The 18,330-nt window shown below is 57.0% G+C and overlaps 1 protein-coding gene across 1 annotated transcript in view; it reads right to left on the minus strand.

The window, feature by feature from the left end:
- MLLT1 (MLLT1 super elongation complex subunit) overlaps positions 1 to 17,378 on the minus strand; it is a 62,047-nt gene extending 44,669 nt beyond the window's left edge. Inside the window, 3 exon segments of the mRNA XM_039878491.1 lie at positions 558 to 640; positions 8,471 to 8,651; positions 17,228 to 17,378. Of these exon segments, the coding sequence (XP_039734425.1) occupies positions 558 to 640; positions 8,471 to 8,651; positions 17,228 to 17,239 (276 nt within the window). The 5' untranslated portion in view covers positions 17,240 to 17,378.
- Positions 17,379 to 18,330: the final 952 nt, after the last annotated feature.

An 18,330-nucleotide genomic window follows, 5' to 3' on the forward strand; every position in this document is an offset into this window, starting at 1 on the left:
TATCAATATGTTCATTGTAAAGATTTAGAAAATACACGTTGGAGGAAAATAAAACAAAAACCACTTGGAATCCCACCCCCCAGACCACCTCTGCTGACATTTTTCCTGCAGAAAGCATACCTATACGTCGCCTTTTCATTCAGTAACATGACCCACCCCCTCCCCGCGCCAGGCCACCGAAGACGCTACTCAGAGGTGCGGCTCAACTCACGTAACTAGCCGCCTGCTGCTGGACACCCAGGACCTTGCCGTGATGCCCAGCCCAGTGACGAGCCCGGCAGGACCAGCTGTACCGTCTGGCCCCGTCACGCACGGCCAGACCACGGGACGTGGCCGTGTGACCCGGAGAGATGGCCCCCACTCGCACTCCCACCCGCAAGGCGGCGAGCCCGCCCTCCTGGCCCCCACCTTCCAGACAGATGGACGCGACGTCCCCGCAGCACTCCCACGCGGACGGCTCTGCCGCCAGGGCTCACGGCATCCGTCACCCACGTGTCACCAGCTCTACTTCCTCTCTTGTGGACTGCGCGCCCCTGACCGCCGCTCAGGGACCCTACCTTGTTTTTGAAGTACACCTCAATGGGCATGATGAAGCCAGCGTATCCCGACTCCTCCACTTTGTAGGGGGGCTCCTTGCACACTAAAGAGAAAGGGAAAACACTTCGTCAGTGTCCTGCCTGTCCAAAGGCCCCGCCACCAGCAGCAGGAAGCCCGCCACCCCGAGCCTCCTCTCTGGGGCTCGCCGGCCTCAAAGAGTCCTGGCTTTTCAGGACCCAGATCCCGCGCGAATGCTGAACTCCATACCAAACGGGTCGCAGGGTTCAAAGGGCAGAGCGGGAGGAAGGTGCCCCCAGCGCAGCGTGGCAGGAGGGCGTGGCACCAACTAAGGCAGAGCAGCCGGTTCGGCCACAGGCAGCTCAAGTGCAACCCGCTCAGGGCAGTGAGCACGGCAGGGCTGAGGTGCCAGAGCCAGGGGGCCGCGGTCTCCCACTACGGCGTCAGTGACCTTCCACCGCTCACTCGACCGTGTGTCCTCATGCCAGGAGATGGCCAGGACTTTGACTCAGCTGGGACTCTCTCCTGGGCCCATTTTAGCACCTAATAAAAGCATTCCCAAGTGACACAAACACTCACTGACCCCAGAGTTTAAGAAAAAAACAAAAAAAAACCTAAGAATAGCAAAATACAGGTAAAACAATCTCCCACAATCTCACTCTCCAGAATGTAGTCAATGTTTGACACATACGTTTTCATTATGCAAGTTACATGAAAATATTATTCTCCCATTTTAAAAAAAATCAGAACAATACAGATCAAATCCCCCTTGCCCTCCACCCCACCCTCCCCAGAGGCAACTGGCATGGACAGAAAAAATCCTGCCAATTGTTAAAATCTTTATGCAAATATGTATCAGTCAGATAATTTTTAAGTGGGCCAGAAATTACTAAAAACCAGTACATGGAATATAATGAAAGACATCTTTTGAAAATTAAAATTTTTTTTCTTTAACAATTTTCAGCTCTCGAAAATCTCATCAAATATCTCACGTATCTCATCTATGCAAACAAAACTGGCGGGCAGGTGGGCTTGGCGTCCTTCGCAACCCTCCGGGACAGGGCTGGCTGGACAGCCTTCCACAGGCCCAGTCTGCAAACTCCAGGGGAGCGGGGGCAGGGCTCATGGCTCAGGCTTGGGGAAACCCCTTTGCCTCACAGATGGGAGTGTCACAGGTGACTTCCACCCCAAATCTCTATTGCAGCCAGTCTCCTGCTCCTGGGACACACACATATGGGTGCTGGATGGGCACCTCAGATGCAGCCTGCCCCAAAGTAGCTCCTCATCCCCTCGCAAACCCACGCCTTCCCCAGGATCCCACGGCTCGGGACCCGGGCTGTCCACCACTCGCCCAAGGATTGAGGACGCCCCGACTCCTCCCTCTCCCATGGCTCACCTGTCACCAAGCACTATATCAGACCCACCTGCAGACTGCTCTGGGATGCACTGCTGCCCAGCGCCCTGTGGCTCCAACGTGGGTCACTGCCCGGGGCCCCACTAGCCATCCTGCCTCAAGCTTGCTCCCAGGGACCGCCTGCATGGGCAGCAGGAATGGTAGTTCACTGCACACCCCACCCGTGCCCCTGGTGGCTCCCCACCTACCCCGGGACCAGCCTCCAGCCCCGAGGGGGCCTGCGTGGAGCCTCATCACCCCTAGACTGCTCTCTCACCAGCCTGGACTCAGGTCCTCAGGTCCAGCCCCGATGAACCTCAGATCTCAGAGTACTTCAGCCAGGCACCCGGCTCTGCGTTCCCCCCATTTCCAGGTCCTGGTTCCCTCCTACAGGCCACCAGCAGCCTTTGTCACTTCATCAGAGGCTTCCTTGTGCTTACCCCGGCTGTCTTACTCAATCCCTATATCAGCTCTGTCTCACTCAGTGTCACATCCCCAGGGCCGGACCTTTCAAAAACGTTCAATAAGCATCTGTCGAATACTGCTGAGCCCGCCCCACGCCATGCCTCCCCCAGGTCCTCCGCCAAAGGAGACGGAGCCGGAGCGGAAGTAACTCCAAGGCCTGCATCTCTAGGAGCCCCTCGATCCTGTCTGGGCGGACTGAGAGAAGAAGTGAGGGCTCTCCAGCTACAGGAACGCTGCCCGCCTCGTGCTCTGCCCACGCCCGTCCGCCGTGAGCGCCCTGCAGTCTGCCCTCTGCGCCCAAGTCTAGCACAGGGCCGGGTGCCTGGCAGACACCCGAACACCCGCCTGAAGCATTAATCTGAACCCAGGAAGGAAAGTGGAAGCGAAGCAGAGGGGAAGGTGGCCTGTCCTCGCTGCAAAATCCCCAAGGGCGGAGGGACGCGAGAGGCAGAGGCAAAGGAGAGGCCTGCGGACTTGCTCCCAACTCCGCCCCCCGCCCGCGTCCTCCCGACCCAGCCCCAGTCTAAGTCCAGGCAGCCATCGAGGCCGAGTCGGGGCCCGCCTCCTAGCGGCTTCCCTTGGCCTCTGACCTCCAGGTCACTTACTTCCGCTGAGGGCGGTTATCTTTCCAAGAGTACATTATATGTCACATCTGATCTCCATGTCCCTACCAGAAGATAAACCTTGAAGGAAAGAGATTCTGCCGTGCGTTTTCTCAACCTCTCGCCAAAGGCCTATCACGTGACAGGCCCTCCAAGGCTGAAACCTGTCCATCCTTTCAGAGATGGGGAACAGGGAGCACAGGCTTCTGGGCCAGCGCGGGAGACCAAGCGCCACACCCTGGCCTGCCTTCCCGCCTCGGAGCCCACGGCAACCAGCGGCAGACACGAAGGGACATAAAGCTGCGGAGTGAAGAGCGGAGGCAGGTGATGAGAGCTGTGGGGAAATCTCTGGAAGGCAAAAAGTGGATGAGGGCATGCTGGGCAAGAGAACGGGAAAAGGAAGCTGCAGCCCAGAACATGCCATGGGGCGCTGTGGGGCAGGCAGGCCCGGCTGGTGCCAGAACCGCGAAAGGTCAGAGGTGTGGCATCTACAGGCTCGGTGAAGGGCAGGAGGGAAGCCGGGAGAGGAAAGGGAAGACGAGAGGGGTGACAGCTAACGGTGGCCAGGAGCTGAGCGTCTGCCGGGTGAAACGTTCTAGAATGATGGCCGCACACTTCGTGAATACGCCAAAAGCGCTGGGCATGTTTGAAGGGTGACTTTTATCATCTGTGGCTTTTATCTCAGGAAAGCAGTTATTTAAAAACAAAAAAAACAAAAAAAAGCCCAACTGAGCGAGAGGTTGTATCTGAATGACAGCCTGGACCCCTCCTGCCGCCCACCGCCGCCCACCCCCACTCCAGGCACAAGCAGTTTCAAGCTTCTCTCTGGGGAAATCCGGGTGGTTCCAGGTCTCAGGGGAAAAAGCTGTCTGGAGGAAGCTAAAGCCTACGGGATGAAAGTGGACTCAGGGTAAAGCCCTCCACGTTTAGGAAACTGGGAGCCCGTGTCCCGAAGCAGAAGCCTGCTGCTTACCAGTGCGGGAGGAGAGCTCCCGCCTGAAGGAAGGGACAGGGATGATTGAAAGCCCACGAGAGAACTCGGGAACAAGAAAAGACGAAACAGAAACCAGAGTCATTGTCCTTAGATCCAAGATTTGCCCGACGAATAAAAACGAGGTATTTTTAAAAAGGAAAATGAGAGACTAAGAAAGGGCTCTCAGATATTACGCACACAGTACTTACAATTGTTTAATTCAGTGCAAAGACTAGATAATAAAGCCAAGGAAATTTCCCAGAATGTAGAGCAAAAAGGTTTTACTTTTAAAGTGAGACACGAAGAAACGACTCGGCAGGTTAAACAAATGCTAACAGCAACTGATATTTATAAAGCACCTACTGTGTGCAGCACTACTCTCAGAACTTAGTACATATTAATTCATTTAACCCTTTCAACCTTCAGGCAGATACAGTTGTTCCCATTGTATAGACGAAAGATTTAGTCATACAGAAGTTAAGTAATAAGCAACCTAGAAAAAGATAATAAATAGATGGAAAGAAACTGCCAAAGAAATAGAAGACTTTCCAGGACTAAATGGAGAGCACCAAACATCCAGCACAAGGAACACAGTCAGAAAACACCGCAGAAACAAGATCCTAAAAAAACATCATTAAAAATATCCTAAATGCTCCCAGAGGGGGATTAAAAAAAAGCTAATTTGCAATAGAACCCAATTGCGTCAAGACTTTTCAAAAGACGAAGCAGCAAACATTTTCAAAGCTCTAAGTGACAGTATTTCTCTCACTAGAATATTATGCCCAACCAGACTATCATTCTAGTGTGAGAACAGAATGGCCCTTTCAAATATACTAGGAGTCAGAGTTCATTTCCCACACACATTTCTTCGGAATTTCCTAAGTTACTAACCTCTTGGGACATTATTTGAAAAATTACTCCAGAAAAACAAGAAAATAAACCAAAACAGAGGATAACGAATAAATCCCCCCAAGAGAACAGTAAAGGAATGTCCCAGGGGGATGGCTAAAGAGGTGGTCTCCAGAGGGGCCAGTCCTGATTAGAGAAGAACAAGAGAGCCAGAAGGAAATATATGGGGTGGGGGCGAATCCAAACACCTAATGAGATGATTGCGGACGGGGGGCGGGAGGGTGAAGGCATGGTACAAACACCATACAGTGGGGGAAAAGGGAGAAGCAAAGAGAAGTCACGAAGTCAGGGCCCAAACATGAAGCAAAATAAACAGGGTTGAATTTTAACCAAGAATAGTAAGGAAAGAACCCTGTGACCTTGACATGACCTTGGTGTCCTGTGCGTGGCACACAGCTCGCAGAGAAGACGAATGAGATCCCAGCCCCCCTGATGTCCCGACAGCGACCAGCCAGTAAAGCCAAGCCTGCTCACCGGCTCACAACTCTCGGCACCTGCAGATCTGGGGGGCCTCGGTCTCAGTTCGACAGCCACGACCATGTCAAGCACGGCTCCCAAAATGAGGGGTGCGAGGCAGAGGCGGGTTGCTCGTGTCCTCCTCTTCCTGAGTGGAAAGTCAGAAGACACTGACCAAGTTGACGGAGTTGAAGAATCCATTCGTTCACTCGACAAATATCTAGGAGGGAGCCACTCTGCCCGGTCAGCACCAAGGACACAGCAGCAAAACACAGCAAGACACGAATCTCCCACTTGGAAGGGGTGAGGGGACGAACCAGAGAAGCGACGCGTATGTTAAGATGGTGTGAAGGAGGAAACTTTAAAAAGACACTTTAAAAAGAACAGAAAAAAAAAAACAGAAAAAAAGGCTAGAAGCGTGAGACTGTTTAGGTGTTTTGAGCAAAGAAACTCCGAGTTACATACAGCTGGTGGCCAGAGGACTTCCCCAAACGAAGGTGACAGGGAGCCTCTGCGGAGGAACTGAAAGGTAAGCAGGTTTGCTCTTCATTCACAGCCACAAAGACAATCTCCATAAAACGAAGCACGAAACTCTAAACCATTTAGAGCGGATGTGGATAAAGGGTTGGGGTTTAGTGTAAGGTCTAGCATTCCATGCTGGTAAATTAATACATATCTTTTTAATCTGAAGGATCAAGAAATAAGAAGTAGATTCGCTTTCACTAATTTAACGCATTCAGGAAGGACACGATCCAGAAAGGGCTAGAGAGGTGCCCCCGGGGTGGTGTGACCGGCGACGAGATGGGACATGGAAAACTCTCCACCTGGCACCTCTCCGTCGGGTCTGCTATGTGCATACATGATTTTAAAGACACTTTTTAAGCACATTACGTATAATTTCAAAGGCTAGAGTCCTGTAAAAAGTCGCTAGCTCTTTACTCATCCATTTTTCATTGACAACTGGCAAGGTATAATCCCAGTGAGTTTTGTTCAAGGCAAACAGCTATCCTGCCATTTACTATTTGATACATTTTGTGCAGACTTTGCAACATGTGTCATTCATTCAACTACTAATTTAAACTCTGCCTGCAAGCTGACACCCTAAGAAAGTGGGCCTCGCTCACCACTCATCTTCCAGGCACTAGGAACTCAGAGACTCTGTACTTCCATGTGACCACAAGCAGGTTACTGGGCCTCTCTGAACCTCGCTTTCCCTATCTAGCTGGCAGGGGTTCTGGGAAGTCCTATGTCGCAGGGCTGTCATGAGCACGGCGCACAGACCGGCTGAGTGCAGAACACACACAGACTGCTACTACCACTTCCGGTAACCACCTGGTTACTGACCCTGTGGGGACGAAGACGAAATAAGCAGTGTAAAGGTGAATGGAACCATCATGCTGGGTCCATCCGGACAGAAGGGAAGGGGACCAGTGATGGACAGGGGAAGAGCCCGGGGCGGAAGCTGCCGGAGAAACAAGGAGGGCCCAAGAGAAAGGCAGCTGCAGCTTCTACTCTGCTGGAAAGCAGCCACGGAGGACACCTGAATAATGGGCGTGGCTGATGCCAACAAAACAGGCAGTGCCAAAGCCCCCTCCCCCCCGCCCCCTTCTGGCCTCCAGGCCAGTGTGTGGACCCCTCCTTCAAAGCTCAAAAGCTCAGGCAGCTTACCAGGCCCCCTTGAGCCTGCTTCCCCACCTGTAAAAGGGTTGTGGGAAGAATGGGCGGAGACCCCGCTGGAGTGCTTGATCAGTGGCATGCATTATGTTGCCATAATTATTATTATTATTATTATGAGGTGCTTTATAGATATCTGCTATTGTCAGTAACAAGAAGACGCTCAGAGAGGAAGGGAGGGAGGGGGAAAGGGGAGAAGGGGGCAAGGGAGGGAAGGGAGACGGGAAGGGAAGGGGAAGACTCAGGAAAGGAGAAATGAGGGAAAGGAACAGCTGAAAGCGGACAGGAAAAGGAATGGCCACGAAGCCACTAGGAATCTTGAGTCGCCGCCCCTTCTGTACCAGAAGTTTCTGCTTCTGTAATATACGTCATTTCCCCAACCGGACAGTAAGCCGCTGCTGGCCCAGGCCCCCAGTGGTCCCTGCAGGCGTGTGCTCCTGCTCCTGCCTGAGGCTGTCCTGTCCACAGCTCCCAGCTCAGCTCCTGGGCCCGGAACCCTGCAGGCGGAGGGGTCAGCGGCCCAGCAGGGACTCTCCCGCCCTGCAGCACTTTGCTGGCAAAAAGTCCTTCTGCCTATATCAACACATCCATTGAGAAGTATTTAGTGGTGTCAAATACCCATCTCAAACGTTAACTCCTTCTAGCAAATCCAGTCTCATCTTTCTACTGAAAACCACCTCCTCTGGGTTTTCAGTAGAGCACACTTCGGCAGGCAGGGAGCGAGGGGATGTACTGGACTCCTGTGACATGCCAGGCTTTACCGTGGGGACTCCAGGCAAGAAGCAGACGTGGCCCCCCGAGAGCTCACAAGATGGCTACCACTTTCGTTCCCAGCTTCTCCACCAAATCCCCGGGAACTGTCCTCCGATCCCCATAAACTGGTGAGTTCCCCACTCTCTGCCCTGTCAGACGACCAGGTCACAGGAAATCAAGCTCTTTGCGGAAAACACGAACGAGGCATTCGTGCTTATCGGACATCAGTCTGTGGACTGCCACGAAGACACAGGAAACAGGACAGTGGTGAAATGGGCGCCTCTTACGCTCTCTGCTGCAAATAGCATGAGCCCTGAAAACTGCATCTCTCATCAAACCCAATAAGCCATTTCCTGATCACTCACTGAGTGGGAGTAAGTCGCCCTTCCTACCCACTGGCCACTGACCACGTTCTCTGGAGGATTCTCACAGCCCGAGTCTAAACAGTGACATGAGACAGTCATCGCTTTGCGTTTTCCCTATGATGAAGGCGACAGCTGAAGGGGAGGGAGCGGGGCCTTCACGGGGTCAGGGAAGGGCCACATCCGGGCCGGGCACGCGGAGGGGTGCGAGCCAGAACCTCACGACGTGGGCCCAGCTGCGCCCGGGGAAAAGGTGAGCACCAGCCTTGCGAGAAGTGACATCCAATGGGAGGTGCCCGGCCGCGGGCTGGGGGTCGGGGGCGCTCACCACGCTTGGGCTTGGGGAAGCTGTCGTGCAGGCGGAAGACCACCTTCTCCACGAAGTGCTGGATCTCACACTGCTCCGGGCCGCGGACGAACACCATCCAGTCGTGCGTGAAGCCCTCCGTGGTGGGCTTCTTGCGCAGCTGGGCCCGGTGCCCCAGCTCTAACTTCACCTGGACAGTGCACTGGGGGAGGGAAAGAGAGGCAGAGGGTCAGCGCAAAGCCCAGAGCAGCGCACTGCCCGCTGTCCCGCCTCGTCGCGCTCAGAGCACGCTCCTCGCTGCCCATGGTAAACACAAACACCGAGTGGGCCTGTGGGCTCGCGGACCACGACGAGAGCATGAACAGCTTCCGGGAGCTTCCAGAGGCCCGGGCACTGTGCATGTGCTTTCCGTGCTTCTGTCCCCGGCAAGCCCAGGCCAGGCCCCACGTCCCCTCGCCACCCTCCCCCTCGGCCTCTCGTTCCTGCCTCAGGGCCTCGGCGCCCTCGGTTCCTTCTGCCTCAGGTGCTCTGCCCTTAGGCCTTCCGAGGGCAAGATCCTTCTTGTACCGAGGTCTAGGCTGGACCGTCATCTTGTCAGGGAGGCCTTCCCTGGCCACCCAATAGGAAAGCACCCACCACATCATCTGTCTTCTCAACATTGTTCAATATCAGAACTCAACCTGCTAATGACTCATCTGCTCCACTCTAATGTCGGCTCCCCGGGGGGCTCCTGTCCGGAGCCAGCAGCCTCACCCAGATCTCATGGAATACAACGGCGCAACCCGGGGTGGTTACCTCCACCTATGGAGGAGTCTGAGGCTCCATGAGAGAGCTGGCCATGGCACACGACAGGGGGCCCAGCTGGTAGGAAGCAGGGCCCAGACTCCAGCCCAGGTGCCTGTCATCCAAGGGCCTGGCGCCCTTAGCCACCCGGCCAGCTTGCCTCCCTGGCCAAGCCGCCCACGCTCCTTGATTAAAGCATTTCATTCTTCGTCTTACAGAAAGCCTCCCGGAAAACAGAGACCCTCAAGGTCACCTGAGTCATCCACACAAATGCTGGCTCGGTTTTAAAAGCAGAATGGCGAGAATGGAGGGGTGAGCTCCAAGCCACCTGGGGACAGGTCGTAGGTGGACCTGCAGCCCAACAGTCAGAGTCCCGGCACTACGCACGTGTTTGACACTCTACCCTCAAACACAAGGCGGCTCCTGCCAGTTCCACTCCACTGGACACAAAGTCACGAAACTTCAAAGCCTGCAGCACCTAGGACGCCAGAAACCGCCAGGGAACCCAGCACCAGCAGCCGCTCTCCTGGGTGCCATGCTGCCAGACCTCCCCCGGACACAGCCCGACACCTAGTATCGAATGCAAGAACAGTGCGAAGAAAACAGGGCCAAGTGGACACTTGTTCCTAAGTGCTGAGATAACCAGGAGCAAGCAGTGGGTGGCGTGGCTGCCACACTTCCCAAAGGACGCTCCCCCGCGCCGGGGTCCCCAGCCCTCCCTGCCCAGAAACCTCCCACTCGGCGCATTCCACCCTTCCTCACCCAAGCCACTGACCGCGTGTGTCCCTACGGCCGGTCCTTCCATACCTGCCTCCTCTCTGTGACCCAGCAACCCGTTCGGGCCCTGCTACCAGCATCCTCCCTCCGTCCTCGCCTTCCTCTGGCTACTCAGTTACAGACGAAGGCACAGCAGACAGCTCTCGCCCTGTTCCACAGCTTTCCACGCTCACCGCGCCCTCAGAATAAAGTCCAAACGCACACCCCGCTCCCACCTCTGTGCTTCCTCGAGTCTGAGATGCTCATCATTTTTCACTTTTTAACCCTTCTGAGGTCAAAGTGTACCTTATCCGGTTCACGCGTGCGTCCGTGCGCATGCCTGTGCGCGCGCACACACAAAGCGATCACAGAGTCCGCGGCGTGCCTGGGAGGCTCAGAATGGAGGACGCGCAGGAAGAGCGCACACCCTCCGCTCCAGCTCAGACACCGGCCGCCCTGAAACATACCGAGAACACCACTCCTGTCCGCCTCGGCTCCTCTGGCCCGCAGCCTGCGGTGCCCTACTCACGTTTCTCTGCTGATCGAATTCCACCCATCCCTTAAGCCCCAGCGTAAAAAGTGCCACTCTCTCCAGAGCCCACGGCAGTGGACGCCATCGCACCCCTCAGTCTCCATGGCGGTCTGTGTACAGCCATCTCCATGGCGCCCACTTCCTCCCGCCGCTGCTCCTGGGCTGGCCACTGCTGCCCCCGAGGGGCCACATCTCCGTCGTCCTCTTAATCTCTATCTTGGAACCACGGTAATGAGCCACCAACAATACTTGATGAATCAAAGTAGAGGGCCTTCCTAGATCAGCGAGTTCCAAGTGGTGCTTTCCAAGAGGAAGTGCCCACAAGGACAGCGAGGTCCCCACGCACTAAGAGCTGACGGAGGCTCTGGGCACTTAGAGAGCAGCTGTAAAACCCGAAAACCCTAAACCGGGCAGGAGTTCCCCAGGCAAAGGGCAGTCCCCATGGGGTGCCTTGGGAAAAGAGCAGGGACTCGCTGGAGGGAAGGGCAGGCATCGTTTGGGGGGGAGCCTTTAGATTCGACATAACAGAAATGACAGCCAATTTTAAGTGAGTGACAGGTGCGAGGGCACAGTATGCAAGTAAAAGGGTCAGGCAAACTGTGGAGTCTGGGCTGAAGGCAGAAAAGGACAAATAAGCAAGCAAGCAAGCCTGCATGGAGGCGGCCAGAGGGCGTGGCTGGCACAGGAAACAAGGACGAGCCTTTCAGCCTGAAATGCGGGAACCTGCAGGAGCTCTGAGTGGATGGAGCAGGAGAGCCAGGTGCCTGGGATGCTGTGATGCCAAGTAGTGGTGAGTCGGGGTACTGGGGACATTCAGGGGAAATGGAAGTACCCCATGAAACGCCAGAGACGAGGGACTGAACGTCTGGATCAACACGGAATGTTCAAATCAAGCACAAGCGACTATCTGCAGAGTGCCGCGCACGGACCACGTCCAGCATGATCAGACCCGAGCGGTATTTACATCATCCTGAGAAGCTGTGATCACCACGCACACGCCCGTGTGTGTAAGAAACTCTGCCTTTCTCTCCAACCTTTTCACACCGAGAAAACGCGAAGCAATCCTTGGAGCGCTGGGATAGTTACAGGTGGAAGACTAAATACATGTAATCACGACGGTGACGCACTGGCGGATGACTTCTCATCCCCTGGGGTTAACGCCTGCGTAACGAGACATCTCCCCGGATTCTGTGATCCACCGATCCAGCGCCCTCCCGGCATGTCTGATGACATGGGGTTCCTACCCAAGGCACATGGGTGGCAGAGCAGTAACTGAAAAAATGGAGACCACAGTTCCATCGGCGGGGGAAAATGGAAGCACCGAACACATGCTCCAGAGGCCAAAGGAAACAGGAAGGGTGTGAAGCAGCACTGGGTCACTTCTGCAGCTGGCAGGCCAGACCCGAAGCTCGCCGGGCGGCACCTGTGCCCGGAGGGCTGGTGCCAACTCAGCCTCCACACCCCCAGGTTCTAGGTGCCAGCGACCGCTTTATTACACTGGTGTACTCCCCCGAACGTGGAATCCTCTAAGAAATAAAGATGGTGGAATGACACAGATTCTGGGCCACTGTTAGAAGTCATTGATATGGTAAGACATTCAAGCTACAATGAACTAGAGGCAAGCAAGAAGCTGAGCCCTGGCCAATGACTATGACCTGTCACGACACTGTTAGCGCAGCTAAGCCAAGTCCACCTCCAGGGGTCCTGCCCCACTCCTTCCTCACTCTACCTGGCCCTCTCCACTGTCCATCAGAACCAGCTTTTGCTTTTCCTCTAGGAAGGAGTAAGCTAAGCTCAGGACTGCCTTGGAATGAAGAATCTCACTATCCCAGCTGCATAGGCGCCCTTTGTGGAGCCTCCAAAGTGGGTAGCTGGAAGTGGCCCTGGGACCCAGTCCCAGTTACTGCCATGTCCCAGCATCTTAGGGGCCACTTTGCCACCCACTCCCCCAACCAAAGCCTGGTACAAAGAAAAGTATTCCAGGCCTGCCCTGGAAAGAGTTAACTATTTTACTCCTGGGGCATCATCCCGAAAACCTGCGGATGGAGAGGGAGCAACATAAGGGCTCTGCGGGCCATCTGGGGACAGTTAACCTTGGGCAGAGGGCCTCAGCTGGGCACTGCCCTCCCTCCAGGCCAAATGGAAGAGGGCGTCTGGAACCCAAGGGCCAGACTCCCGAGTCCTGTAAGCCAGGTGAACAGAGCCTGCAGTTCTCCAGGTGCTTCTTCCCTGGAGCACAGAGCTCCCGGACGCACACCTGGCAAAGAGAAAGAGCAAGCTGGTCCCTTTGGTGTCCTCTCTCCATTGACCCACGAGCCCTGCCCTCAGCCTGGGCCCCAGAAGGCAGGTCTTTAACCACCAGTTTATCTGTAAGATTCCCCTGATCTTCTGGTGGGAATTCTCTTCAACAGATGCCTTTTCTCCTGGGAATCTGCACTTTACCAAGCGGCATAATTATGCTTGGGGTTTGGCCACTGCATCTAATTCCCTCAGATGCGACGATTCGGTCCCCTCCCAGGAGGAGAGAGCTCCAAGAGCATCTTCTCCTGTCAGTCGGGGTGAGTTGCCAAGTCCCACTGCACGCAGCGGACTGCGGGCACCGTGGCCCACACACACGGACGTGGGAGAAGGGGCCGGTTCCCCGAGCATGGCGACACAGGCCCAAGTAAAACACTTCGAAGAACTTGTTCCCTCCAGTCTCACGGTGGGCTCTCAGGAGCAGCCACCGAGCGAGACCGTGAGAAAGGCAGGGAGACGAAGGCTGTCCCTCTGCAACAGCTCTCTCGAGCGGAGGGCAGCCAGCCCCGAGCTGGGGACAGAAGCAAGGGTGGGAACCTCTCAGCGACCGCTGCACGAGGCCCTGGTCTCCTAATCACTGGCACACAGGGGGCTGGCGGCAGCACCCGCACGTCACCCCTCTCTGATCCTGTCTGGCCTTGTCCCTTTCACCCAGAGCACAAATTACTGACAAATGGATGAGAAAGGACTCGACAAATGCTCTGTGGGGGCTCCCAGGGGCAGCGTGCGGACACACCTGCGACCCTTCATTTTCGGGTTCCTGGGAGACAGAGCCTCACCGGCCTGCCACGGGACCTGAAACAGGGCACGTGCTTCCCGAGGTGCCCAAGACGCAGAGGCGCTGTGCCGGGCTCTGCCGTGTGCATCCGTGGCCGGCCTCTGGTCACGAGGGGCTTTTATTTAACTGACGGTGGGCAAAGCTCAGGCGAAACCCCGCTGCAGACGAGACAGACGTCAGGCGGGCAGGACTCGGGCCCCTGCTCTCGGGCACTCTGCAACATGCTAACTTCAGGACAAAAAGGTTGGCAGGCCAACTTTCCAAGCACCTGTCTCAGAGCCGGGTGGGAGAGGAGGTGGCCACCCGCGCGGCAGCGTGCCCGCAAGGTCTCAGGGACAGAGCGAGCTACCTAGGAGGCCCCGCCGGCAGCGCCTCCTCCCGGGGCCCCCCTGGGCCTGTGCTTCCACGTCTGTAGAATGGGCCATCGCTGCTGGAGACGAACCTCCCCTTCCGGAAGAGGGCAGTCGCAGCGGCTGCTTCCAAACTCAAACTCAAGAGACCTTCTGAGAGACCAGCATCAAGTGTGGGACTCAGCGGGCTGACTGCCCATTGGAGAACACGGCCGCCAGGTGCCGACTCCGTGTCTAGCTCGCCAGGCACCCCTGTGCCAGACCCCTCCCCAGCCTTCTCTCCGGGCATTGTCAGCATCTGCTCACAGCCTTTAGCCACGCCCGTCCCTTCCCCGGGCCTTGGAGATAAATCTCATACCTCCCAGACATGACCCCTAAGTGAGCAAAGACCTGCTCTCCAAAGTACATCACCCTTTCACCCCTAAAATAACATCTTCCAGACTTGGGGTATGGGTGGAGGAAACCAGAGAGGCTTTTCCTTTTTCCTTCCCATGGGGGAAGGTTTCACCGCTGAGAAGTTGGGAGCCCAGAGCATATGCAGGATCCCCCTTCCCAGCTGGACTGAAGGTTCTAGAGAACACAAGAGGAAGGTAAACGGGAGCAAAGCCTCCCAAAGCCAGCAGGCCCTTCCAGGCCAGTCCTGTTGTCCCCCATCGGACTGAGGCACCTACGGGCTTGGGACATCCAAGGGGAGAAAGAGAAGGCTGAGATTCCGTTGGCTTCAAAGGCTTTGCCGCGCACCAGAAGGCATTCTGGAACACTGACAGCCAACTCGCCTAGCTGGGCACAAGACACCATTCTCTCCCGCCTCCCCAGGGGCTGCCATCCCTGTCAGAGTTCCTGGGTCGCGCCCAAATTTTCATGAAAACAGAGCCAGGGATGGAGAATCAGTCTACGGGGTGACACATACTTTCCTTTGGGCCCAGTTTCACTTACAAATACTTCTACAAGGACCTGGACAAGCACAGTCCGATGGAACTTTCTGCCACCTCTCCATGCTGCCTGACGGGGGAGGCCAACTGCTCAAAAAGGGGGGTTACTGAACCCTTAAGGTGTGGCTGGTGCAACTGAGGAACTGGCATTTTCATTCTGGTTCACCTGCATTCAAAGAGCCGCAGGGGCTAGTGACCACAGCGTTGGGCAGCGCAGCCTTGGGCCCAGTCCACCAAGCCAGGCCGTTATCTCTGTCACTGACCAAGAATGTCACCTATTCTCACCATTCCACTTACACAAATGACAACCGTCCAGGGAGCCAGGGCTCAGCACGTCACAAGGGGAATGGACACACTTGAGCCTAAGACATCTCCCCAGGGGACTAGCGGGGGGCGGGGGTGAGAGGCGGGAATGGCGTTCTATGCCTGTGTGGTACCCAACAAGCCCTTCCCAGAGGTGAGCTCTGCTGAAAGGGGAGACTGAGGTATCTTTTTTGTTTTGAACTCAAAATGGAGACAATAAGGTGCGTCCATTCACAGGAAACGAACTCGCGCCACGCTGTAGAAACCCACCATTCAACCACTATAAACTCTTCTTTACCTCTCAGAGAAGACAGTAACACCAAAGCCACAAGGGAAACCATGGTGAGAGGGTGCCACAAACACAAGCCTCAATGATCCCGTGTCACCACGGGCAGCTGGGATGGGCGGGGGGAGACCTCCTGCCCCACACCCCTGAAACCTCACAGCCACGAAGCACCTTACCAGACAGAGCTGCCTCCATGGGCCAGCAGCCAGAGACGCCCCAACCTGCCCTCGCTAGCGGGGAGATTTCAGCTGCCACCCCCAAAGCCCCACACCACTTTTCTTGGCCTTGTGCCCCTGGAAGCCAGGGGCAGGAGGGGAGGATGAGGAAATGCATGATCCTCTGCTGGGGGCCGCAGTGGCCCTGGGCTTGAAGGGAAGGGGCCTGCGTACTGAAGAGGAGAGCGCGCGGAGCTGGTGAAGTGGGGGCCAGAGGCCCAAAAGGCTTCAGGCTTACAGAACCGACAGGTTGGCTCCATTTCCAGAAAAGGAAGTGGGGCCATGGGGAGTTTATGGAGGGGCGGGAACCACCGGGGGTTTGGAGCCAGGCTCTTGATGGAGGGGCTAAGATGTTGGCGAGGGCAGAGAAAACAGGGTGTGTTGGAAGGAGAGGGTAGTGGCTCAAAGTCACAGCGTTAGGCTGGGGGACGGGGGAATGACGTGGGAGACCCTGAAAGTAAGGAAAGGAGGCCCTGGGCTTCTGGGGAGACTGCAGATCGGTGAGGGGAGCCCGACCGAGGTCAGAGGAAGCAGACGAATGAGAGAGATCAGATTAGAGGGAAATGTGGGGAAGAGTAAACCAAGGTCCCAGGGCAAAGAGGCGCGGGCTGAGCGGGGTGAGGCATCTGGCGTGGGAAGGCTGCGAGCTCCAGGTGAGAGCAGAAGGTGAAAGACCGCAGCCCCAGGGGCACTGGGGCCGCAGGGAAGGTGACCAGAGCTTAAAACCAGAGTGGGCTGAGGTAGCACAGTGGGTCAAAGGAGTCTGAGGACGCGAACCCAGGTCCAAAGACGGGGACGCTCAACGCAGGCCTGGGTCCTGGTGGGAAAAGATCCAGGACCCAGCCGGGGTCTGAGGGGAAAGGAACATCGGGGCTGAGGCAGGGGCGGGATCAGAGGGGAGAGGGGGGCTCAGGCCTGGAAGAGGACGAGAGGCAAGAAGGCTCGGTGTGAGGGAGAGAGCGGCAGACTGCGGTCCCGGGGGTTCTGGGGGCCGCGCATCCCCGCCCAGGTTGAAGGCTGCGCGCTCAGGGAGTCCGAGGGCACTCAGGGCCGAGGGTCCAGGGAAGAAGGGAGCCACAGGCCCAAAGGGGAAAGGAGGTACAGGCCAGATCGAGGAATCCGAGGGGTCCCCAGGGGCGCCTAGGGGGACGCTGGGCTGGGGTCCCAAGCGATGTCGCAGGGAGCTCTAGGTCGGAGTAGGGGTCATAAAAGGAGACCAGGGGGGTCTGGGCCGCCGGTGGGGACTCTCGGCTAAGCCGGGTCTCCGAGGGGTGTCCCAGTGGATTCTGGGCCGGACTGGGACCCCGAGCTGCGCCCCCGGGGGCTCCGTGCCCGGCTGGCCCGAGGTCCCCAGGAGGGTCCAAGGCGCGCCGGCCGGCCGGGGTCGCGGATGGGGGAGGGGCGCCCCCGGCCCCGCATAAAGGCCCGGGAGCGGTGGGCGCGCACAAAGCGGGGCGGTCGGGAGCCGAGCGCGGGCGGGAGGCCGGGGCCGCGGAGGGCGCGCGGCGGGGCGGGGGCCGGGCGGGCGGCGCGGCCGCTCCTCACCTGATTGTCCATGGCTGGCGCCCAGCCCCGCCCCCGGGCCCCGCTTCGCTCGCCGCCGCCGCAGCCGCCGCCGCTCAGCGCCGCCCCGCCGCCCTCATTGTCTGTCAGGCGCCGCCGCCGCCGCCGCTCCCGGCCGCCCGCCCGCCCGCCAGCCCCGCGGAACCGGAAACCACCGCCAGCTCCGGTCGAGAACCGACCCCGGGCCCCCGCCGCCGACTCAGGCCCGCCGCCCCCAGTGACAGCCACTTGGGCCAATCAACAGCGCGGGAGGCCGCTGGCGGGGCGGGACTTCCTGCCTGGCGCGGGCCGGCAGGGCTGCTCTCGGAGGGACGAAGTCCTCAGCCAATGGGAGGCCCGGACCGGAGGGGCGGGAGGAGGGAGGGAGGGAGGCGCGAGGCGAGCCCGGCGGAGCGAGCGCGAGGTGTGCGCCGCACGTGGAGGGGGGCGGGGGCGGGACGGGAGCGCCGCGCCTGCGCACCGCGGCCCACGAGGACGCTCCCTCGGGGAGCCGCTGGGGCCCCAGCCGGCCCGGTTTGGCGGGAGCTCCAGGGACACCTTTGGTTCCTGGCAGCGTGTTGCTCTGTGATGGAATGAGCCCCGGGCTCTGGAACTGCAGGTTGATTTTCCGATCCTGGTTCTGCATCATGGCAAGTCTGGTCAACTGGCATCTCCCCCTGAGTCTCAGCTTGAGCATCTGTGGAATGGGGACAGTCAGAGAACGGTGTGATACTAGTTGATGCTAATTTGAATGATGCAAATTTGATATAGTGCTCCATTAAAATGACCAAAGCGTCTCGTTTTGTTCACGAAGTTTATAATGCTAAGTGCGCCAAAAAACGATCTTTGAATTTACCTGCGATCCCAGGATTTCACAGCGACTTATATAAACTGTATTTAGATGAACGTAGACACATCCCTCTATCTTTTTCGGGATCCTGTAAACCACTTGTCTCTCAGACGTTAGGACTTCCTCCTATTATTTCGGGACCCTTGTGCAGTTATTAAAATTCCTTCTTAAAAACCGTTTTGTTTGGGTGTTTCCCCATCCCCCTTCACTTTTCATTTAAGTATCAGCCAAATATTCATTAGGTGGCGTGGCTGAT

This window comes from Pteropus medius, unplaced genomic scaffold (assembly GCF_902729225.1).
Source record: "Pteropus medius unplaced genomic scaffold, Ma_sr-lr_union100, whole genome shotgun sequence".
NCBI lineage: Eukaryota > Metazoa > Chordata > Mammalia > Chiroptera > Pteropodidae > Pteropus > Pteropus medius.